The 24,730-nt window shown below is 43.4% G+C and overlaps 1 protein-coding gene across 3 annotated transcripts in view; it reads left to right on the forward strand.

Moving 5' to 3' along the window:
• Window positions 1-775: 775 nt before the first annotated feature.
• MINDY4 (MINDY lysine 48 deubiquitinase 4) overlaps window positions 776-24,730 on the forward strand; it is a 114,273-nt gene continuing 90,318 nt past the window's right edge. For 2 of the 3 annotated variants that reach the window (XM_006120581.4, XM_025183364.2), the window contains exons 1-5: window positions 776-999; window positions 3,506-3,625; window positions 5,181-5,401; window positions 11,243-11,498; window positions 12,847-13,307. In XM_006120581.4, coding sequence (XP_006120643.2) covers window positions 922-999; window positions 3,506-3,625; window positions 5,181-5,401; window positions 11,243-11,498; window positions 12,847-13,307 — 1,136 coding nt within the window. In that variant the 5' untranslated portion in view covers window positions 776-921. The remainder of the gene's footprint in view (window positions 1,000-3,505; window positions 3,626-5,180; window positions 5,402-11,242; window positions 11,499-12,846; window positions 13,308-24,730) is intronic. The other variant, XM_006120582.4, reaches the window with a different exon arrangement.

The following is a 24,730-nucleotide window of genomic DNA, read 5'->3' on the forward strand; positions in this document are numbered from 1 at the left end:
TGGCCCCTGCTGACTAGGGGTCTCCAGCCCAGACTCACTAGCCGTTCAGGAGGCAGGGGTTCCCCTTTCAGTCTTTCCTCATGGGTCATGCTTTCTAGACCTTTAATCATTTTTGTTCCTCTTCTGTGCTGTGGACCATCTCTAATTTGTCCACATCTTTCCTGACATGTAGTGTCCAGAACTGGACACAATACACCCTCCTGAACCCTCTCCAAAAATGCAATCAGCGGGATTACTCATCACTGACAATTTTTAAATCAAGATTGAATTTTTTTCTAAAATATATACTCTTGGTGAAGTCCCATGTTCTGTTTTATACAAAAGGTCAGACAACATGATCACAATCCTCCCTTCTGGCCTTGGTATTAAACTTTTCCTTTAGGATGCCTCCAAGAACTTTAAACGTTTCTTCTATTCATAAGTAAAAACCTTACCTCCACGCTCTAATGCCAATGTTGACTTTTAAATGTGGACCTGGAAAAGGTAAGTGAATAGGCAAATTCTCATTGAATACATTAGTAAATTATTTAGAAAATGTTGGGTAAACAGAGATTTGAGTATTATGATATACAGTGAAAAACAGCTTACTTGGAACCTGATGTTTACAATATATTGAACTTTAATAGAAATAGAAATATTATGCACACTGGTGCATGCTGAGCGTTAACATAAAGAGTTCTTTTCAGCTGCACGAAAAAATCTGCTTTTGCAGAGGGGAGGAGTTCTCTGGCCTGCTCTGATGACACATCGTCTCCATGGCAACACATCCATGACAACGCAACAGACCAGGGTACTGCAGGCTGCAATTTGAGCTGACTGCCTCAGGAATGCAGTGGTTAAAGGCTGGATGGCGGCTACGGAAGAGCTAGGAAGTCAGCAAATTTTAATAGCTAATGTTGATCAAGTAAGGAATACCCCTGTATGTCTTGGAATAAAATGGATAACTCTTTTGTAGAAGAGGTGGCTGCATCTTTGGTTAGAGAATTTCTCAGCAGAAAGGTAATTTATCTCATTTTGCTCCAGTCAATGCATGTGAATAACCCTAGCAAAGCATTATATGAATAGCTGAAAGAGTTTAAGGGATGTTTGGGGAGAAGAGAGACTTTTCCTAGTTTTTGGGTACTTATATCTAAACTGTAACACGCTATTAGAATACAAACAGTAGACTACATTTCCCATAAGGCATTTCTGTAACAGTAACACTTCCGAATATGTAAGTTGGTTTTTATCTAACTTAAGAAACATGAGTGTGCATAAAAAAATCTGTTTTGTTATAGAATATTTCTGTGGGTTACTGGAAAGTGTCCATTTTGATATTGTCAAAATATTAAGTGTATGGTGTACACTTTCCAAACCTACTAGGTATCAAGCAATAAGAATGGATGTGAAGAACAGGAGAAAACAGAGAAAGAGCACAATCATGCCTAGCAGACTAATCTCATGGCTTTAAAAAAAATCCTATTCTAAATATATGTAGTTTTCAAACATTCATTCAGATCTCCCTGGACAGGTTCAGAAAGGAAAATCTGAAATGTTGATACAGGTTTATTGAAAAAAAAATTTTTTTCTGGAAGCTCCATTTTAAAAATCTACTTCATGTAAGGCATAAAGCTGCCCTCTAAATAATGTTCTTGGTGTTAAGACCAAACCTAGGAATAGTAATAAAAAAGGCCCATTTCAGAATCACAGTTAAGGCCTAGTTGGTAGGGATTATAGAAAGCCCCACCTTCATATCTTTCTAGAGTATTCATGTCATAATATTGTCCATGAACACTCATGCATATTAGAGCTATAATTCTACTGTATGGATTGAGATATTTAGGATTTAGGAACCCAAACACTATTCCCGTCCAAGGGAATTAGTTTAAAACAAGTTATCTATTTGCCTTATGCTATGCAGAAGATATCTGCTAGGATGACAATATACTAAGATGTTTAGATAAAAATATTACATTGCTTTTTAGATTTGATGTGTACAGAACACATAGTAAACCACTATTAAAATGATCAGTTTAAACTGAGCAAGGGGAGAGTGGCAGCATAGACAAACACAGGACTTGCTTCAAGGTCCTTAACATCCAAAACCCAACACCTGTGCCAGATTTATTTCCCTGAATTTATTCTGCCATTTAGGGATGCATTGCAGTTGAGAATCTGCTTTTATTTCATTTCTGCCATAGTGCTTTTTTTTGTGTTCATGTGATTTTCCATAAGCTACTTCATAGCTCAGAAGCATGTCAGCAGCACAGAATCATTCATTAGCAGTTTCACCACATGTCTTAGTCCCTTGAAGCAGTCTGAGTGTAACAATCAAGTAGGAATCACACCGTTGGTGAGGACAACGTACTTTGTTTTGCTGGATTTTACCTTCAACCTATTGTTTATACTAAAATTGGGATTCTCCAAACCTAACATTTTAGTGTAACTTTGTGCGGAGTCTTCGTAAATTTGGGTGCAGATCTAATATTTGAATCTTTCCCGGGGACTGCTGTTAATCTTTGAGTAACCTTTCAACTTAACCTGATTTATAAGCTCACTAAGTAACTAGTTTAGAAAGTGACTTCATATGAGTAAAAGTGGTGCTTTGATTCTCTTAACAGGAAAAAACCCGTAAAAGTACTTTAGAAGTGTACAGTTTGACATTCTGGATTGGTTTTTAGCCTGCTTTAAAGTAGTTTTGAAAACCCATGTTTTGAAATACACAGTTAAGGTTCCTTCAGATCAAGTGAAACATTTTGTGTTTAACAAAAGATAATACCATACAAAGCAGATTCAAGTTAACATGATTTACTGTAATGACCAAATCCATTCAAAATACACAACAGCTTGTGCAACACAGGAGGAAAAAGAGGACTTCTAGTCATTACGTGCATACCTGATTGACCTTTGAACATACAATACAGCTTGTTTGCTACAGCTGAGACCTGATCAGTGGAAGTGTTCAGACTATAAAAACATGAGCTTCAGTTTCAGACACAGAGTATGAACTCCTAACATCCTCTTGATTTTCAACTAGTACCTAATTACAGTATTCATATTCACATTCACAACAGGCATTCATATTCACAACAGACCCAGCTTCCACTGGGGCTATCAGTTGTTCCATCAGATAGCAACAAAATTCTGAATTCAGTATCTATGGAAAAAGTCAAGCCACTGGTGTACATATTTCATATTTTAAGCTTTATTAGTTTTTTAAATATAGATTTTTTCCCTGAGGTAAAGTTAACATAGTAGCACCGTAGTCATGCTTTAAGCATCACTTTGGATAATGTAACCATTGTATTTGCAGGCTTCCCTTAGCTAATTATAAAAGAAGTTTAGATAATACAACAGTAATTAAATTATCAAAGACAATAATAGGAAGCTTGAGCACTCTAGCAATATGTGCTCTAGTATTTATAACAAGCTTCCAATTAGGTATGACCATTAAATAAAAATGTAAACTTAAAAGTGTTATTAGGATTCCTGCACTATGTCTAAAATTGAAATTTCTTTCCTCGAGGGTTTAAAAAAGACAAGTGCCATCATGGACAGAGAATTTCCACGTTCTGAATTTAGCATCAACAATAGAAATGAACTGAGAAATGTTTTGCATCTACAATCTTTGTACAAACAAAACAAGGTAAGGGAATTTTCAGTTTTGTAATCAGTGACCAGAAGTCAGCATCACACGAAGAATTGTATGTTATTACATGTTAAAAGCAATCTTTAAAAAACAAACAAACAAACCTCCCCAAAAAAGAGATCAGACAAGAATCACCATTAAGTTGTTACTTTAAAATACAAAGAGCGAATAGTTGGTTTTACTACATGTATCATTTCCTATTAATGGCTATAAAGAATAGATCTGATCTACATTTTTTACTTTAAGGAGGGTCTGAAGTAACAAGATGTTGTGCAAGTTGCTTGCATAAGGTTAAGGGCTGGATGGAACCATGTCTTATTACAACTTCTGTGTATATAAATGTTATTTGAAGAATGGAGTGCAGTTAATTTTCATCAAAGCTAATTCACTTTCTACCTTCTGCAAAAGTCACATATTATGACATCTGGTGATTAATTTTCAGGCACTTTATTATTTATTATATCCATTTTCCAAAAGGAGTTATTTGTAGACCAGAAACTAAGCACAGATAGAATGGAAAGCGAGCATAATCTTGAGTCAGAAGTGGACAATAATGCAACATTGTCTGGTGTTAGAGTCACTGTTATCAGATTATGCTTTCAAAACAACTCTTTTTTTTGTAAGAGTAGGTGCATTAGCATGGCTGCCCTAACTATTTCAGTTCAAGTAATTTTATGTGCCCAAGATTATCCTAAATGTTATATATCTATCATGTTCAGCTACTTCACTTCTCCCAAAATATTTTGCTTTTGTGTATTTTGCTTCCAGACTTACTAAACTACAGGTATTGCTGGAAGCAGTAAATGTACACAAGCACATTGGTTTATATTGGTAATAATATATATACTATGTAAAATGAGCAGCAATTATTTTCGTATTAGCATAGTTGCTTGAGGTCTGGTTTTGCTTTTAATGCACATCTTTGTATGGTGACACAATATAGTTTTTCACTGGTTTCAAAGAATAAAAGTTTCTTTCAGTACTGTTTCCTTGTTACATTTACACAGAAGTGGCTGACATCCAGTATTTTTTTTAAATCACCACTTGAGAAATGTAGTTTAATATGCATGATTGCATTTACTTATATCTAACTGTATAGCTAATACTAGCTGCAAAATTCAGACTTTTTTTGAGAAAAACAACAGAATCAAAAGTTGAGTTTTTATTGCACATATTTTATAGTTACAAAATACATCATGGTCATTTTCAAGTATATATGGATATTATAGTAAGAAATATTTCGAAATATGAAGCCAAGAAAAAAGGACTGAAAAAAGAATATTTTGTTTCACTGTCCACCTATTCTGTTTAAAGCTTCTGAGTCTTTAAGAATCTTTAAGGTGATGTCTGGCTACTCAATATTCCCGAGTCATACTTTTTATGAAATAACATGATTTTATATCTACAAAACCCTTCAGTGCATCCTAAAAGACCATGAGCAGATTTAAATCAGTACACTGTAGAACTACAATTTTTTTGTTCTGTTTTAATTGAAGTAGGTTGAAGACTTTCAGTAGTTGTAAACTAAGGCACTTCCTCCTCTGTTTTCCAGGCAAAGGAGAATCCACTGAAAACAATTCTTGAAGTTATCACCAACTACTTTCTTGAACATTTTGGGACTACCAGATGCATCACAAGTTCTGCATATTCAACTCCACAAGCTAAGAGCTCACAGTCTAGGTGTGTAGAAACATCACTAAATAATGACTACTCAGATGAAGACATGCATGGCAGAACAGCAGCATCTCATACAAGTAAAATTGAGGCTTACAGGTACAGTCTCATTTAACTTTACCTAAATATATATGCACTCTAATCCTTACATTCAAAATTACTTGTATGAAGAGGTTTTAGTTCTTACATTATTTTATCTTTTCATAGTTTAGCTTGCCATGCTATTGAAAGGCTACTATATGATCAATATTATTTATTGTGACCATCCTTTTAATTGTGTGCTCCTCAAGAACCCTCCACTCTCATACTTTGTGTTTGACAATCTCATTTCTAGCCTACATCTTCATTCTTCTGTACAAACTAGCCTGAGCTATAGTGTTCTCTGTAAATTGAGAGCTTGGATGGTTATCCAAGAGAGATTCAAATTCCCGCCACCCACCCACCCAGCTGATTAGCAGTGTCCCCACAGCACCCACAGCCAGCAACATGAGTTTCTATTAGTGATATACATCCACACATGCCTTGTGCACATAACATTTATTCCACATATTAATGGAAAAAAACAGAGGGAATATTGCTGAGCTATTAGACCAGATGCGTGAGAAAGTTCAAAGAAGTTCAGATATGAATGCATGCCTTTAAGAAGAGATAATTATCTAGAGAACAAATTTTCATATGTATGTAATAGAAAAATAATACATGAAATCAAAAACAAAAGAGTATTTTTCACCCCCTAACAACAGAGCAGTCTGAAGTATTTGGAACCCCTTTCTACTCATGTTTTGCAGAGTGGAAATTTATACAAATCTTCTGTGACCTATTTTTGTGTAAAGGTTGAAACTCTCTAGTCTGGCACACACTGGTCTGGAATGATTGTAGTTATAGAATAACAGAATACTAGGACTGGAAGGGACCTCGAGAGGTCCAACCTAAACCTGGCTTGCTGCAGTTTAAGCCCATTGCTTTTTGTTCTATCCTCAGAGGCCAAGATGAACAAGTTTTCTCCCTCTTGCTTATGACACCCTTTTAGATACCTGAAAACTGCTATCGTGTCTCCCCTTAATCTTCTCTTTTCTAAACTAAACAAACCCAATTCTTTCAGCCTTCCTTCATAGGTCATGTTCTCTAGACCTTTAATCATTCTTGTAGCTCTTCCCTGGACCCTCTCCAATTTCTCCACATCTTTCCTGAAATGCAGTGCCCAGAACTGGACACAATACTCCAATTTAGGCCTAACCAGCACAGAGTAGAGTGGAAGAATGACTTTTCATGTCTTGCTCACAACACACCTGTTAATGCATCCCAGAATCATGTTTGCTTTTTTTGCAACAGCATCACACTGTTGATTCATATTTAGCTTGTGGTCCACCAGAACCCCTGGATCCCTTTCGGCTGTACTCCTTCCTAGACAGTCGCTTCCCAGTCTGTATGTGTGAAACTGATTGTTCTTTCCTAAGTGGAGCACTTTTCATTTGTCTTTATTAAACTTCATCCTGTTTGCCTCAAACCATTTCTCCAATTTGTCCAGGTCATTTTGAATTATGACTGTATCCTCCAAAGCAGTCACAACCCCTCCCAGCTTGGCATCATCTGCAAACTTAATAAGTGTACTTTCTATGCCAATATCTAAATCGTTGATGAAGATATTGAACAGAGCCGGTCCCAAAATAGACCCCTGCAGAACCCTACTTGTTATAACTTTCCAGCAGGATTGAAAACCATTAATTACTCTCTGAGTTATGCACCCACCTTATAGTAGCCCCATCTAAGTTGTATTTGCCTAGAGTATTGATAAGAATATCATGCGAGACCATATCAAATGCCTTACTAAAGGCTAGGTATACCACATCCACCGCTTCTCTCTTATCCACAAGACTATTATCCTATCAAAGGAAAGCTATGTGATTGGTTTGACATGATTTGTTCTTTACAAAGCCATGCTGGCTGTTCCCTATCACCTTACCACCTTCCAAGTGTTTGCAGATGATTTCCTTAATTACTTGCTCCATTATCTTCCCTGGCACAGAAGTTAAACTAACTGGTCTATAGTTTCCTGGGTTGTTCTTATTTCCCTTTTTATAGATGGGCACTATATTTGCCCTTTTCCAGTCTTCTGGAATCTCTCCTGTCTCCAATGATTTTCCAAAGATAATAGCTGGAGGCTCTATCAGCTCCTTGAGTATTCTAGGATGCTTTTCATCAGGCCCTGGTGACTTGCAGGCATCTAACTTTTCTAAGAGATTTTTAACTTGTTCTTTATCTCATCTTCTAAACCTACCCCCTTTCCACTAGCATTCACTTTTAGGCATTCCTTCATCAGACTTCTCGGTGAAGACCAAAACAAAGAAGTCATTAAGCATCTCTGCCATTTCCAAGTTTCCTGTTACTATTTCTCCCTCCACACTGAACAGTGGGCCTACCCTGTCCTTGGTTTTCCTCTTGCTTCTAATATATTTATAAAAAGTTGTCTTTTCTCTTTATTCCTGTAGCTAGTTTGAGCTCATTTTTGTTGCCTTGCCTTTCTAATCTTGCTCCTGCATTGCTGTGTTGTTTGCCTATAGTCATCCTGTGTAATTTGTCTTAAATTCCATTTTTTACATGACTCCTTTTTTTATTTTTAGATCATGCAAGATCTCGTGGTTAAGCCAAGGTGGTCTTTTGCCATATTTTCTATCTTGCCTACACAGTGGAATAGCTTGGTTTGGAGCCTTTAATGTTCCTTTTGAAAAACAGCCAACTCTCCTCAGTTATTTTCCCCCCTCAGTCTTGATTCCCATGGGACTACTCAGGATGGATGTGACCAAGTTTCCCATAGCTCCATACAGTGGGTTTTCAAGCACCAATCCTGGGTCTCACTGTTCTGCAGTTATTTAGCTCCGATTTACCCCTAAATGTCTTCTAAGAGCCCAGTAAAGCAGTGGAAATGTTGGCAATGCTGCTAAGCACTCCCAGACCGTGGGAGGTCGGTAAATTCTCTAGCGTGGCACCAATCAGGTCGTGAAGGTGCCAGACTAGACAAGAGCAACCTGTGTGAATGCCCCTTTGTTGGAAAGCTCCCTTAGCATCTACTAGCCCCTGAGCCACCACTGAACACTTTTAGCATAAGCTCTTCTATGGGCTGGCTCAATGGAGGGTGCCTGAGACTCTGCCCATTGCAATTCTGCTCGCCCCCTGGCTCCAGTGGCTTTCTAGGCTCCTGCAGCTGCCAGCCATTTAATGGTGGCTCTTTTTGCTAGGTTCATAAGCAGGCAGGCTGAACAAGTGTGTGTGTGGGGGGGGGGGGTTAAGTGTGTAACCCCCCCCCTCCAAGCCCTGGGGGCTCCCTGTGCCGCGGCCCCTCCTACACCCACCCCTGCTTTCAGCCCCGCAGGCAGCACAGAACGCCACGCGCCAGAGCGCCCAGCCCCAGCACGCGCCACGCGAGCGAGCGAACGCGCTCCGCCCGCTTCCGTCGCGCAGGCGCAGCGAAGCGTTCGCCCGCTCTTTCGCGCCCCGCCCCGCGCAGGAGGAAGGAATGATTGACGGGTCAGAGCGCTCTCCGCTCCCGACTCAGGGCGGTCCGGAGCGGCCGGAAGTGGCTCTCGAAGAGTTACTCTCTGTCCTGCGCCGCGCCCGGACTCTATGATCCCCACCCTCCAAAGGCTGACCGCTCTCCGGACATGCGCAGTGTGTGTTCCCCTAGCGGAGGGGGGAGGAGCGGCCGGCTGTTTTTAAAGGGACACACACGTGTTCTTCCCTCCCCCAGTGGTGGGGGCTGAGGGTGCAGCGTGGGGAGGGGGTGACCCCAGTGACATGCCTGGTCTCACCCCCCTGTGGCTAACATAGCAGCCTGAAGTATTTGGAACCCCTTTCTATTTATTGCAGTATGGAAATTGATACAAATCCTCTGTGACCTATTTTTGTGTAAAGGTTGAAGCTCTCTAGTCTGGCACACAGTGGTCCGGCATGATTGCAGTTATCTGGACAGCCACTCAGCAGGGATGTGGCCAAGTTTCCCATAGCCGCATAAAGTGTGGTTACAAGCACCGGTCCGGCTCTCAATGTTCCCAAGGCAGCTTGAGCAAGGGCTGAGAATGGGGGTGCACGGGGCAGGAGCTAGGGTTGCCAGACGGTTTCAACAAAAATACCGGACACACTTGAGCATGGGCATGGGAACCCAAACAGGAGAGAATGGCTGAGCACACTGAGACCGGGGGATAGCTCATGTCTCCAGCAGCAATTTAAAAGGCCTGGGGTTCTGTCCGCAGCTATTGCTGCGGTAGTGCCAATTACCAGGCCTCGGGGGAGCTGACCCCTCCTTTTATTTAGAAAATACCAGACATTTATATTTTCTAATTTATATTTTCTCAGTTTGTTTCCCAAACAGAAAGCTCAAGTATTGGACTGTTCAGTTCAAAACTGGACACCTGGCAACCCTAGCAGGAGCCCAACACAAACCAGGGGCATGAGCATGGGCATGGGAACCCAAACAGGAGAGAATGGCTGAGCACATTGCCTGCTCTGACTGTGTCAGATGCTTTTTGTAAAGCCCCAACTCTAGGAGTCGTGAGGTTGCCCGAGATGCTCAGAGACTCTCTAGCAGCTGTGGGTGTGAATGACACGGCCCCCGTGTGCTCGTAAGCCTCAGAAACCAGACAGCAAAGACAAAAGTACACAAGCAATGTACTAGTTAAAAATAACAATGAAAATTTGGGGGTATGATTTAGAGCTTATGGTTCTTGCTCGCTCCATGTTGCTGATGCTGAACGTGGATGCGTCTGGGGCTCAAAGCCAATTGGGTGGATGTGCAATGGAAACATAACTTGTGGGTCTATTTTCAGCTGGTATAAATCAGTCTAGCTCTACTGAGTACAGTGGAGCTGTGCCAATTTACACCAGCTGAGAACCTGCCCATTCAGAGCTGACAACAGACTTCGCTGGGCCCTGGCCAAGGGAATGGCTCCAGGGCCCCTAGAAGGCTGCAGCACGTTGGGCAGAAGTGGTGAGGCCGGGGGATAGCTCATGAATCCAGCAGCAATTTAAAAGGCCTGGGGTTCTGTCCACAGCTATTGCTGCGGAAGCGCCAGTGGCAGCCCAGAGCCTCAGGCCCTTTTAAATTACCGGGCCTCGGGGGAGCTGACCCCCCCTTTCTCATTAGCAGCCCTGTGTCTATTTGATTGTTCATCTAATTTCTACTTGACTTCAATGTGACTACTCATACATAAAGATAAGGACCTGCATAAGCCATTGCAGGATGGGAGCCATACAGTGTTCTTATACATCCTATGATTAAATACGGAATCAGAACTTTTGGCAATGTGACACTGGCAAAACATGAAAATCTAAGCCTCACAGAAACACAATGTGAAATGCAAATCATAAGAATGAAATATTGTAAAGATATTCTTAACTTTAATCCAAAATTTGTTAGTCATTCCATATGAGCGACTCTTGTCAAGCTTCAAAGAAATGGAAATATAATCAGATACTTGTTTGCTGAGACTCCTGTCTACTTTCATGCTGACCAATTTTCACTTTTTCTTGGTATTCCTCCTCTGGTTGGATCTGTCTTGTTTTATACTCAAATTGTAAACTCTTTGTGGCAGGGACTGCCTTTTTCTTCACTGTTAATACAACACATTGCGCAATGAGGTGTTAGTTCCTGGATGTGACAATAATCCAAATAAGAATAATAAATTCTCAATGATGACAACTAATGGTTTAAAAGCTATTTAGAATTGTATACCTTCTTTCCCCATTAGGATATGATATGTAGTGCATTAAGTAATCCTAACATTAAAATGATCGATTTAATTTATAATTCATTCCAGAAAAATAGACATCATATTAATATATCTTTCCTACCTAATTCACAAGTAGCTCAACCATGTTAGTATTCAATTTTTATTGATAATATTTGTGTATAATTTCATTTTTAAAAATATGCTTCTTCCCCTATAGATATGACATTGATGAGCCACTAGATAAAGTTATTTCATCAAAAAGACACCAACATAAAAGTGAGAAATCCAAGACTGTGGTAGTACCCAATAGTGGCCCATCCACTGAAGGAGATAAAAAGTTAAAAAACAGAGATGATTTGAAAACAACAGAAATGCCTGAGGAGATGAAAACCACAGTGAGAGAGAAGCAAAGGTCCAAGTCTGGTCTCATTGTCAGAGGAATGATGGCTGGACCCACTGCAAGTTCACAAGAGGTGCTTTTCTGTATTTCTAAAGAGATTAAAAAGAGGGTTAAAGTTATAGATTTCTACATTAGCTTTTCTAGTAAAGACATTTGAATATAACATGAGGTCGATTTTGTATATCAAATTATTATTATTATAGTTAGAGTTTTTATCAATGCAGTAATTTAAGGAAGCATTTGTAGTTAGTAATTAAAATAATTTAGATGATTCAGAACAATCAGCCATCATAGAGTTGTGTAATAACTAACCTATGCAATGATCAGGAGCTTCAGGGAGTAGCCAAGTTAGTCTTTTACAGAAAAAAACAACAAATGGTCTGGTAGCACTTTATAGACTAACGAAACGTGTAGATGGTATCATGAGCTTTTGTGGGCATAGCCCACTTCTTCAGATTTACTCCCGTCTTCTGAAGAAGTGGGTTTTGCCCACGAAAGCTCATGATACCATCCACATGTTTCGTTTGTCTTTAAAGTGCTACCAGACCATCTGTTGTTTTTTTCTATGCAATGATGTGATCTTTGATTACCCTGTGTATAGTTATTGTTTCTTTTCCATTTCCATTCTCATTAATCTCTTCAAGGGTTGAATTTTCAAAAGTACTGAAGGAAGTTAGGCATTTAAATCCCAGTGAATTTCTTTAAAAACTCCAACCTAAATCAACACCAGTTCTGAGATCAAGAAATTAAATTTCTGCTAACATTCCCCTGTGTTTTGTACTGTGCTCTTACAGTGAGTATTCTTGAAACCAACACTGAGATTCATGTTTTTGGTTTCTTTCCCTATTCTATTTTTATGTCATTGGGAATTTTGCCTGAGTAAAGAGTTCGAAGTTGGATCCATGATCCCTAACAATGGAGAAATCTCAGAGGGTCAATTTGAATACTTTATGAGATCAGGTAAAATGTGCCTGTGTGTCTGAACTTTCCTATACCACTTTGGTCTGGAAATAGGATTGGATACTTTCCTGTACTTCCTGGTTTCATCTGAGCTGTATAAAATCACAACAACATTTAATGAGCTTTTTAATTTCTGACCCAGGATGAAAAGAAAATGCATGAAAATGCACGACAAGAGAACAAAAATATTTTTATATTGTAGTACCTGGGAACCCTAGTCATAGGCCAGGTAGTCCCTGTCCCAACTGGCTTACCATAAAGTTCTGGCTTAATACTGTTCAAAATTTCAGGTGGATGTGCAAGTTAGTTCTTACTATTATTATCTAAACAGGTTTTCTCCCATGCCTAATAACAGATTAAATGGCACACCTCGGTAGTTAGGACCTTCTGCTTTCTTGTGTGTTTTTTAGAAAGGCTGGAAATCTAATCTGGTTCGTTCTTTTATTGCCAACTTATTCTAGGATTTGGTAAAAAGAAGGCTTCTTAAACGATCCTCTGACATAACCAGCACAATACAATTCAAAGGGGAAGATCATGAGGAAAATTCTTCAGGTGTGCCAGCAAGTGATTTTCAAGAGATTAAAGGAATTTCCGCAGAGTCCAGGAGTTACCTCTCATCACAAAGTGACAGTGCTCTGAAACTAGATATGGAATTTCCATCAAAAATTTTATCAACCCCACACACAAGTTCAGTCAGTGAGAAGCTAAAACATGTACCCAAAGATGCAGCTGACCCAGTTGCCAAACTGCTATCTGAAAGAGAAAGAACCAAGGTTGAAGAAAGGAAATTAATGGCAAGCTTTGATACAGAGACCAATGAAAAAACCTTCAAACTAAACATTCTTCGCAGACATTCAGGAACTGGAAGAGAGAAGAGAGAAAGGTCTCCCAAAAACAATGAGATTCAGTTACCAGACCACAGGTAAGATTTTTGAATATCTCTGAAGAATGTCTGTAAGAATTCAGCACTGAAGAGTTCAGGAAGTCTTGTAGTAAATTAACATTGATTGGTGCAGGAACCCTAGATATGATTTCTGTTTACCTCAGAGTCACAAGAAGAGGTGCTCAAGAAAGACACCATGTATGCTTTAAGAACTAGCACGATGAGCTCTAGATGCTGTGAAGAAAGTAATTAAGGCAGTGTTATTCATCCCTTCACATGACCCAAGAACCATGGTTTACCTTACCCAATGAAATTAGTAGACTGCAGATTTAACACAAACAAAAAGAAGTACTTCCTAACACAGCAAACAGTGAACCTATGGAATGCATTGCTGTTGGGGATGGTCTAGACAGTACTGGGTCCTGCCATGAGGGCAGGGGACTGGACTCGACCTCCTGACGTCACTTCCAGTCCTAGTATTCTATGATTCTGTGGGATGCTGTGAAGGCCAAAAGTATAACTGGGTTAAAAAAATAGTTAGATAAGCTCATAAAAGAAGGTCTACCCAGTGAGGAATCCAACCTCATTCTCTGAGTATCCCTAAGCCTCTGTTTGCCAGATGCTGTACAAGACAACAAGGAATGGATGGATTGATAATTGCTTTGTTCTCCTGGGCTAGTAAGTCCTTTGCTTTGGCTCAGTAAGGCTGTTCTTGTGTTCTTATGAACTAAGTCCTGTTGCATCTGTGAAGTCCAGGGGCGGCCTGTCCATATAGGCAAACTAGGCGGTCGCCTAGGGTGCCAAGCTAAATGGGGCGCCAAATGGTGGCGCAATATCATTGAGGGGTTTGGAGCGGGGGTGCTAATTGCATGGTTCGCCTAGGGCGCCAGTTGCTGGCAGCTAGTCTAGGGCCACCTCTGGTGAAGTCTGAGAATATGGCCTCAGAGTGCTCATGAAAATGAGGCAATATAGAAAGTGATCTTCAAGTCTCAATCTAAGTGGAAGGGAGTGTTTCCTTAATCCCATGATCCCCAAATCATTTTGATGGCTTTCCCTCGTCTTCTATTCTCATATGTCACTATCTTCACATGGATTGTAAACTCCTCAGTTCAGGATTTGAGGTGTTTTATTTCTTTGTATATCTCCTAGTGTAATCCACACACCTTCCGGATGTGGTGTGGTATCCCATTTAGTGGCACCGAGACTACTTACAGAGGGAATAATTAGTCTGATATGCAGCCTTAGCTAAGTCAGCTGACTTTTAGCTCACATGGTGGGGGTTCATGTTCTAAGCTCCAGAGGTCCCAGGTGTTATTCCACCCACAGATGACTGTGGTCTGCCAGCATTACACTAGCACTTTGGGACCCTGAGCTGATCAGCACTTCAGGCTGCTAATCTACTATATATTTTAGAAATGTGCATTGTCTGTCTGTCTGTGAGTCCATTTGTTCAAGAAGTCCTCCTAAATGATAAGAACTAGGATTGCCAAATTCAGTATGCAGCTTCCTCTTATCATAACTTAAAGCAAAGTAAGGGTTTGGTTGTGCCAGGACAATCGGATGTGCCTGAAATCAAATTGTTTTCCATAATACAGAAAGGGAGGGGTCTGATAGGCGGAACAGTTATGTTCTGCATTGACCACAGGGGAGCAGTGAGTGTGGGGGGCAGTTAAACTGCAAAATGACCACAAGGAGCAGCCACACCAGTAAGAGAAGGGCCAGCTGGGACTGGGATTCTGCATGTTGCAGGTCACCAACCCGGGCAAGTTGCCCCCTACCCCAAGGCTTCAGGCCAAACCCCTTCCCTTGGCCCTTGGCCTCAGTACCAGATCTGCGGGGGGGGGGGGAGACTACATTTCCCAGCAGTCCCACCAACCAATGGCCCCCCTGGAAAGCAGCCGCCAGCCAGGGCCAGGCAGTGCAGCCCCCATTGCCACAGGCCACCCTTCTGGGGGGAACCACCAGCACGTCAATGTAGTCCCAGCCCCCAGGGAGGAGCTGCTGGCTGGGTAGCACAGAATCTGGTACATCTGCTAGTGTACATCTGCAATGCTGGGTACATCTCCTAGTGCAGTGGTCACCAACCAGTAGATCAGGATCTACTGGTAGATCTTGGAGCCTCTGACAGCTGATCCTGATGGGTTTGGCCAAGAGGTTATGAAGTGCCAGCACTTCAGCTGCCCCTTACCCGCACTGCTGCACAGCTCCTGCCCTTTGCCTTGGAGCTGCCCCTCCCCCTGAGAGTCTCCTGCTTTCTGTGCAGGGCAGGGGAGGGAAAAGAGGGGTGCTGATGTCAGGGTTCCCCATTCTTTATCCTTTCTCCACAGAGCAGAGAGGGGGCACAACAAGACTAGGGATGGAGTTTGCTGGCTGCTTTAGGGAGTGGTTCAGGGCCAGGGCACAGGTGAGCCTGCCTTAGCCCCACTGCACCACCACCCAGGAGCCACCAGCAGTGTCCAGATGGAGCCCACATCCCAAACTCCTACCCCAGTCATGAACCCCCTCCTGTACTCAAGCCCTTATCCTAGCTCTAAGCACCCCTGCATCCAAATACCCTCCCAAAGCCTGCACCTAGAACCCCCTCCTACGTCCACCTGCCTATCCCAAGAGCAGCTCAGAGCCCTTCTCACACTACAGATCCCTTCATCCAAGACCAAAGCCTGCACCCCCAACCCTCTGTCCCAGGCTGATGAAAGTGAGTGAGGATAGGCATGAGAGGGAGGATGGAGTGAGCAGGGGCGGGGCCTTGGAGAAGGGGTAGGAAGGAGGCGGGGCAAGGGTATTTATATTTGAGTTAGATCTTGGGTTGCACTTAAATTTAAAAAGTGATCTCGTGCTTAAAAAGGTTGGAGACTCCTGCTCTGAGGACTCTGCCCCATATCCCTATTGCCCCTATGAGAGCCCACAGAAGGTTAACCTGTTTGGGGCTCAGGCTCTGAGATGGAGTTTGGGTGCAGGAGGGGTGCAGACTAGGGCAGTTTGGGGGACGGATGCAGGCTCTGCCCTGGGGCAGGGGATTGCCGTACAGGAGGGATTGTGGATGTGTGGGCTCTGGGAGTTTAGCACCTCAGCACAGTACATAAGAGAAAGGAGCTGCAGTGACTTCATGTCGACATAGAAACTAAGAGAAGATGCTTAAATACTCCAAACGTGAGAGGCAGAGTTTGAGGCAGGAACTGGCTGTACAATATTTCACACTTGTACACAGAGAGAGGAACTGTGGTATCTAAGCATTGACGTCTAGGAATTGGGAGGCCTGTGCCTTTAAGAACTCAAGCCCAGGAGCCAGTCCCCTGCTCCGGGGCTGACATGCAGCATCCAGGGAAGAGAAAGAAAAAAAGCCTTTGCACCCCTTGCAACGCAGTATTTACAAAGACATCAGGTGGCTCGTCCTGCGGAGTAACTGTTCCCCCGTCTCCCCCATCCCTAAACGGGAATTTTGTCCACGAAAAGGGTCTGGTAGTGTCAGCCCTCCCCCCCCCCCGACTTAACCCTGGCTCCCACCCCCCGATTTTTCCCCTTTAGCCCCTCTTCTGACGCTACCTACAGTAGCTTGATCCCCCCAGCCAGTAAATTTCTGCCCCTTGCTCAGACCATGACACCCCCCCGCTGCAATTTGCCCCCCTTAATCATTTTAAACCCCTCCAAAGAGGAGGAAGCAAATTCTACGAAGCAGTGAGGGCAGAGAGAGGGCAGCGGCAACAGCGAAGGCTACTGAGTTTGCTCAGTTCGGATGCGCATGCTCAGTGCACCCAAATTCGCAGATTTGGAGAAGTTGGTGTTTCTGTTGTTACACCGGGCCGGGCCATGGGAGGGGGGTTTGGCCCTGGGGCAGAGGGTTGGCCTTGCTGTGGGAGGGGGTTGGCCACGCCGTGCCATGGGAGAGGGCGTTTGGCCCCAGGGCAGGCGCCCGTGGAGGTTTGGTCCTGCCATGGGAGCGGGGGGTTGGCCCCGGGGCAGGCAAGCGCGGGGTTTCCCTGAGCCACGGGCTGGGGGAGAGTCGGGCCTGGAGGAGGCACATGCTGGCTTCCCTCTGGTGGGAGAATCCTGGGAGGAGGAAGATGCAGGGGATTCTCTGCTGACACTGTCACCTCGCCGCCTGTCCGCACTCCCCGCTCCCCAGACCCCACTCCCCCGTCCCTAGCTACAGAACTCTGTCCCCATTCCCGTCCCCAGCTACAGAACTCTGTCCCCATTCCCCTGTCCCCAGCTACAGAACTCTGTCCCCATTCCCGTCCCCAGCTACAGAACTCTGTCCCCATTCCCGTCCCCACTCCCCAAACTCTGTCCCCACTCACATCCTGTCCCCAGCTGCAGAAACCTGTCCCCACTGGCACTATATCCCCTGCTGCAGAACTCTGTCCTCTGCCCTCCCAGCACCCTGTTCCCTCTCCCCTGCCCCCCGCCGCAGAACTCTGTCCCCACAAAATGTATAATTATAAATGCGTCATTTTAGATTTAAATAGCATGAATAAAAAACAGACCATTTATTTCATAACTATAAACACGTGATTTTAATTGTATATATTGCATAATTTAAAAATAAACTGTTTATCAGAGTGTGTAAGTAAGGGCTGGGGATAGCAAGTGATGGACAGGAAGAGAATAGAGAGGGCGGGGCTTCAAGGCAGGGACGGGGCGGTAGATCTTTGTCTGTTCTGAGATTTAAAAGTGACCTTGGATGTAAAAAAGTTGGAGACCACTGTCCTAGTGTAATATAAATGCACATCGTCTGAATGGGGCGGTGGTCTTGATAAGACCTTGACATAACTCAGGGTTATAGTGCATCAGTTTTAAGCAGGCTGATTTCTGAACGTGTTAGGATATTCTGTATCTGAGCATCAGAAGTAAAAAAGGCTGGATATAGTGTTGCTTTGTTCCCTTTTAATGATGCTAGGACAGGTTGTTTTTACGCGTTATCTTGCCCGAAGTTAAGATGAAGTTGTCAGTACTTGGTTAAATGTTTCTAGTTTTTTTGTGTCCATTTTCTTTGGCTCATTGCCTATAGCAGTCTATAATTAGGTGCAAAAATAGATGGGCTGAGTTGCAAAGGTATTTTAGTCAACAAAAATTGAGGGTGGTCTGTATGTCTTAATATTAAGAGATTTGGCTAGGTTCATTATTGTGGGTACTGAAGAGTGGCACTAGGCATCTGCGTTTGAAAATATTAGAGTGAATGTAATACTGATCATTGTTATAGTAGATGGGTTTAAAAACACGCTGACCTCATCACTATTCCAAACTGCTAACTTAAATTCTTTCTTTTGGTTTACTGGGTTAGTATGTTTACATTCTGTGGTCTAATGAGCATGGGACATTCTTGACCTCCATTGTAATGCGTTAGGTCCTTCCACCTTCCTTTTCACTGGATTTAAGGAACAGCAAGCAAGAATATGGTAAAAAAAAAAAACTTTGTCATAATAAGTAAAAATAAAAGTGTTTTGACACTAAAAAAATAATTGCTTTAGGGAATAGAGAGCGTTTTACAGGTTCCCGGAGAAGGCTACAAGTATGGTCCCAGTATTGATTAAATAAAGAGAGTATAGCAGATTATTTATCATGGCTTTGTATTGTAGCAAAGGGCTGACTAAAGCCCATTAGCAGGTTTTGTTCAACAACAAATCAGTTGTAACACCTCCCTGCAGCTGCTGCTGGGCCTGGTTGCACTTACTCTGCTGAATGAGCACCAGAGGGACAGAGATGAAAAGCGGTTGCTGTGCTGAAAGGAACTGGCCATTTTATGCCTAATCCTGCACAATGTATGTATGTCACTGAGCTAAAACAGCTGTTTCCTCCCATAGAAAAAAACGGTTACTTTCCTCATAAGAAAAGATGTTGTCGAGATGTGTTGCTCATAGCCATTCCAGTTAGGTGTGCACATGCTGTGTGCAGAGATCCCCGAGTATTCTTCCCTTAGCAGTACCCATTGGGCCAGCCAGGGAGCCCTCTACAGTGGCACCTCTATATTGGTGCATATTAAGGATGTTAAAGACTAGTCGACTATCTGATAAGCATTTGCTTATCGGATAGTTTTTTGACTAGTCAACTCGTCTATAGTAACTTCCGCATTCCTCCTTTGAAATGTACTCTGAGTCCTCCGCTCCTCCCGGGCTCCATGGCTTTGAAATGCACAAGAGCGCCTGCTGGGGCTCTTGTACATTTCAAAAAAGGAATGCGGAATTCTGTGTACAGCCAGGGGCCAGCGGGCAGTCCCGCTGACTCCGGGCTGCATGCAGGTGCCTTTTTTGAAATGCACAAGAGTCCCCAGCGGGGGATCTTGTGCATTTCAAAGCCATGGAGCCTGGGATCAGCAGGGGACTCAGAGTACCCCACTGACCCTGGGCTCCATGCTATGCTGCAGGCTACTAGGAGCCCGGGGTCAGCTGAGGAGTCCCTAGTTGATCTCAGGCTCCCCACAGCTGCCCCTTTGAATCAAGCAGATGCGTGGTTCAAAGGGACAGCTGATCCGTGGATCAACTGTTTGGCAGCTGTCTCTTTAAACCACGCATCCACATGATTCAAAGGGGCAGCTGCCTGGAGTCTGGGGTCCGCTGGGGATTCCCCAGCAGATCCCAGGCTCCTGCAGTATTTTGCGTTCTGGGGATCCAGAGGGGAGTGGGGATCCTGTTTGTTGATATAATTCATTGCTGCTGTGTTGTCTGTCAGTCCTGAGACCACTTTATATCTCAAGTGGAGTAGGAACACCTGACAAGAGGATTTGGAGGCTGGAGCCCTTGACAGGAGCGTGGCATAGGGAGTGGCCACCAACATAGACCTCGACGGTGGCAGACCCTGAGCCTGATGATACGCCCATGGCGTCCAAAATGGCCACTGGGCAGGCGGCTGCCATGTTTGTGCACTGTCGGGCTGTGATGCCGGGATTGGTGTTGAGAATGTGATCGATGCCACAATCTTGATCTATAGGAGGAGGCATTGGAACATACAGACGTGGCCTCTGATTCAGATGAATAGTCTGAGGCAGATCATGGTGGTGCTGACGAATGGCGTGCCTGTCTATGCTGGGCCATTGCCGCTGGCTTTCCCCTGTGGGCTGGTGCTAGTGGGGGCCTCAATAGTACAAGCATGTGGTCAGCAGATATGCGGCTGGTGGTGTGGGTATAGTACTGGAGGCACCACCTGCACTGATATTGTTGAGGCAGAGGAGTATAACGGTGCCGTAGAGGTAGAGAGCCTGACAGAAGAGGATGCCTGCTGTGTTGGACCATTGCTGTTGTTGTACTGGTGGCAGTGTTGAGGCTGGTGCCAACATACATGCCGGTGCCGGTGGTGGCAGTACCAGTGCCACTGTCAGCAGTACCGTTGTCAGTAGCGGTGCTGCTGGATGTCACAGTACCAATTGTTGGGCCTGTTGTAACACTAAGACAGGCTCGGGGCACCTGGTGCCAACCCCTGGTTCAGGCCCGGAGATGATGTGAGCTCAATGAGCTCTCGCTCAATGTCAGAAGTCTCAAGGGTTGATGGTTGCCGGACCGCCTCCACCCTAAGGTCCAGCACTAGACTCTCCTTATGCGTCGAGCTCACCCATTGCTTAGCCACATGACACACCTTGTGGCCGCACCTATCAGGACCGCCCGCTGTGCTGTCTCTTCTTTCTCTGCACCAGACACTGAGAACAGTGCCTCTGGGCCGAACACTTGGCTGTTGCCACCATCAGAGCCGCATTTGCTTCCCACACTGAGGCAGGTGTGCTCCGCACCACTGGTGCAGAGTCTGGTGCCACAGGCTGAAGAACGGACTCCATTAAGATGAACTTCAAACGGGACTCACATTCCCGCTTGGTTCTTGGCTTAAAGTTCCTACAAATCTGTGAGATGACCCACTCCAAGACACTTTAAACATGAGTTGTGCAGATCGCTGCAGGGCATAGGTTTCCAGCACTTGACACACTGCTTGAAACCCTGCAGCCCAGGCATCCCCTCTCTGGGAGTGGAGAGATAAAGGTGAAAACTCTCCTCAGGCTATCTAACAACTATTTACTATTAACTATTTACACTACAAACAACTTAAACAACACTAACACTATATACAAAAGGCTAAGGGTTAGAAATGTAGCCATGTTAGTCTGGGGTCGCTGAAACAAAATACAGGACTATGTAGCACTTTAAAGACTAACAAGATGGTTTATTAGATGATGAGCTTTCGTGGGCCAGACCCACTTCCTCAGATCAAATAGTGGATTTGATCTGAGGAAGTGGGTCTGGCCCACGAAAGCTCATCATCTAATAAACCATCTTGTTAGTCTTTAAAGTGATTCACAGTCCTGTATTTAGTTTCAGTTAAGGGTTAGACACCCTCCAGCTACCATCACAGGTGGTAAGAAGGAACTAAGGGGTGGAGGGCCAGCAGAGATATATATGCATGGATTTAGCAGCACCACTCCAGGGAGCTCTCTGGCTGGCCCAACAGGTACTGCTAAAGGGAAAAAGCTCCAGGATCTGTGTATGCAGCACACACACACCAGACTGGAATGGCCATGAGGAAGCACTGGAAGAAAAATGAGCAGAAAGAACAGTAGAGGGAGTTGTTCCATAAAGAATCTGTTCAATCCTTGCGTTGCTATATTAATATAAGACTGCCTGATACAGGGCTCACTGCTACAAGGAGCTTAGAACTCGGCCAAACCCACGTAAGTGCTTGAATGCTTTGAACACACCAGCTTTCTTTCTGAAGTCCGGAGAACTGCTCATTTGTTTCAAGTTAATCATATGCTTTAAGTGCTTCGCTGGATTTGGACAGAGAGCTTAGCCCTTCAGCTGTGAACTCTGTTAGACAGGGACTGTCTTTTTGTTCGAGGTTTGTACAGTGCTTAGCATGACTGGCTTCTGGTTCGTGTTAGAATAACACAGATAATAAATAATAATAACTTTGCAGGATCCAGCTCAGAAAGTATTACAGTCCCAATTTATGTGGGACCAATCTCTGCACCTCTCACACGGTCCCATTGACATCAGTGTCAACAATAACAGTATTTGACCTTTCTCGATTATGATTTGAAATGTAGTTTAGGACTGACTGATGTGAGCTCACTCACATGGGTTTTGTAGTCTATTCTTTTCATCCGTTAGAAAAGTAAAGACATTCCTGTCTTATTTTTCATTCCTATTTTCTTTTCCTTTTTACCCTGGCTTGCCATTTTCAAAAGTTCCCATCATTATTCACCACCCCAGGCATCTTTTGTCTATATATGCACTTGGCAAAAAAAAAAAAAAAGAGAGAGAGAGAGAGAGAGAGAGACAAAACCAGTGCTACATCAAAGGACTATCTGAATATCAATGAATAATGGCTGCTGACAGGGCAGACAAAAATACTTGTTTATAAAAATCTACTGGAGAAATATGGATTCCTCAGTATTTGGACTCCCACACTTAAGTATAGGGGAAAGATGAGTACAGTGCTGTGTTCGTTATTTTCTTCCAGCCATTATATAATTAATTAATCTTAGACAAAGGCAAGAATAGGGGGCATAGAAATTAATTAACTTCAGTTTAATAATGTTAATAGTATTACTGATCTCTTATCCTTTTAATCGGGAGGTTTCAAACACATTTACCGAGGTGATGACTATCATTTTACCTTTTCAGATGGAGAAACTGAGGCATAGAGTGATGATGTGACTTGCCCATGCTCACCTAGCAGGCCCATGAATGAGCTGGGACTCTGAGGCAGATTAGGGGTTTGTGGGATCCTGGGCCAGAGAAAGTAGAGGACCCTCCCCACCACTTCCACCTGCAGCCCTTCCCACCTATCCGCCCCCACACTCCTGCCAGGAAAATGGGGTCAAGACATGGGGCTTTGCCCCACCCCCCTTCTCCCCCTCAGCACTCCTGCCAGGGAGCTAGGTCCGGGGACAGGGCGGGAATTCTCTCAGGATCTCTGGAGGGAATGGAATATGCCAGAGCTTGAGGACACCCATTTTTCATTAGGAAAAAGTTCCTAACTGTCAGGATGGTCAAACACTGGAATAAATTGCCCAGAGAGGTTGTGGAATCTCCATCTCTGGAGATATTTAAGAGTAGGTTAGATAAACATCTATCAGGGATGGTCTAGACAGTATTTGGTTGTGCCATGAGGGCAAGGGACTGGACTAGATGACCTCTCGAGGTCCCTTCCAGTCCTAGTATTCTATGATTCTATGATCTGTACCAAGGCCAAAGTTGCATTAGCTTTATCAGGAGTTTGTCTTGAATAAGAACTGCAGGATTTAAAATTATTTTTATAGGCACATTTTAGGCAGGGAGATAAACCAAGTAGACATTTGGATTTCTCTTAAAACCAAAATTAAATGCTCAGCCATTTTGGATGTACGTATAAAGAGGAATGATGAAAGAGGAATGATGAACTTATTAGTCAGTGGAATCCTTCCAAAAATGATCACCTGTAGTTAAAAAAAAAGCACATCTCCAAATATACTTTAAAAAGCAAACTTTGTTTCTATTGGTTTTTATTAGGTAGTTTTTCACAAAATAGTTAACTGAATGTAGGAAAATCAATTAGAAACAAAGGTTATGGATATAACTTGTGGCATTTATCTGATTATTTAAAGGACACCATGTGGGTTCTCTGGATTAAATCTGTTTTATTTACCTTAACAGGTATTCTCCATTTTCTAGGTCTTACAAAGATTCCACCAAATAAAAAGTCTACATTTAATTACATTTTATTACACAGCCACTAGTAATCGTGGTTGACTTCTTAATAGAGACCTCTCTATTTTTCAATACGCTTCTGCTTTGCCATGCATTTCTTTGCATATATATTGCATCTACTGCCATATAATGACTTTTAAAACATCCCTTCAGTCACAGAAGTTAGAGATGGACAAATATCTATCTTAGGATATGTCTACACTACAGCACTAGTTCGAACTAACTTAATTCGAATTAGTTAATTCGAACTAAGCTAATTTGAACTAGTGCATCTAGACCTAAAAACTAGTTTGAATTAGCATTTTGCTAATTCGAACTAGCATGTCCACATTGAGTGGACCCTGAACTGAGGTTAAGGATGGCCGGAAGCAGTGCCGGCAGGGCATCAGATTAGGACTTAGAGCGTGAAGCTGCTGTCTCAGGCTAGCCGAGGGCTGTGCTTAAAGGGACCCGACCCCCACCCCGGACAGACAGTTCTCAGGGGTTCCCCGCTTGCAAAGCAGTCCTGGCTTGGAGTGCCCTCAGTGCCCACACTCGGCACATCACAGCACTCGGCCATCAGCCTGGCTGCACTTGCCGCAGGCTGCCATTCGGGGGAGGGGAGGGTCAATCAGGGGGCTGCAGGAGAGCTTCAACTCCGAGGAGCCCGCAGAGCCACCCCAGTCCTCCCTATCGGGGGCTCATACCCCATTCCTCCCTCACCTCCTTCCACTTATCCCTCCCTAGCCCCCCTTTCTGATGTACAAAACAAAGGACACGTGTGTTCAAAAATAGAAACTCTCTTTATTGAACAAA

This window comes from Pelodiscus sinensis, chromosome 2 (assembly GCF_049634645.1).
Source record: "Pelodiscus sinensis isolate JC-2024 chromosome 2, ASM4963464v1, whole genome shotgun sequence".
NCBI classification, from domain to species: domain Eukaryota; kingdom Metazoa; phylum Chordata; order Testudines; family Trionychidae; genus Pelodiscus; species Pelodiscus sinensis.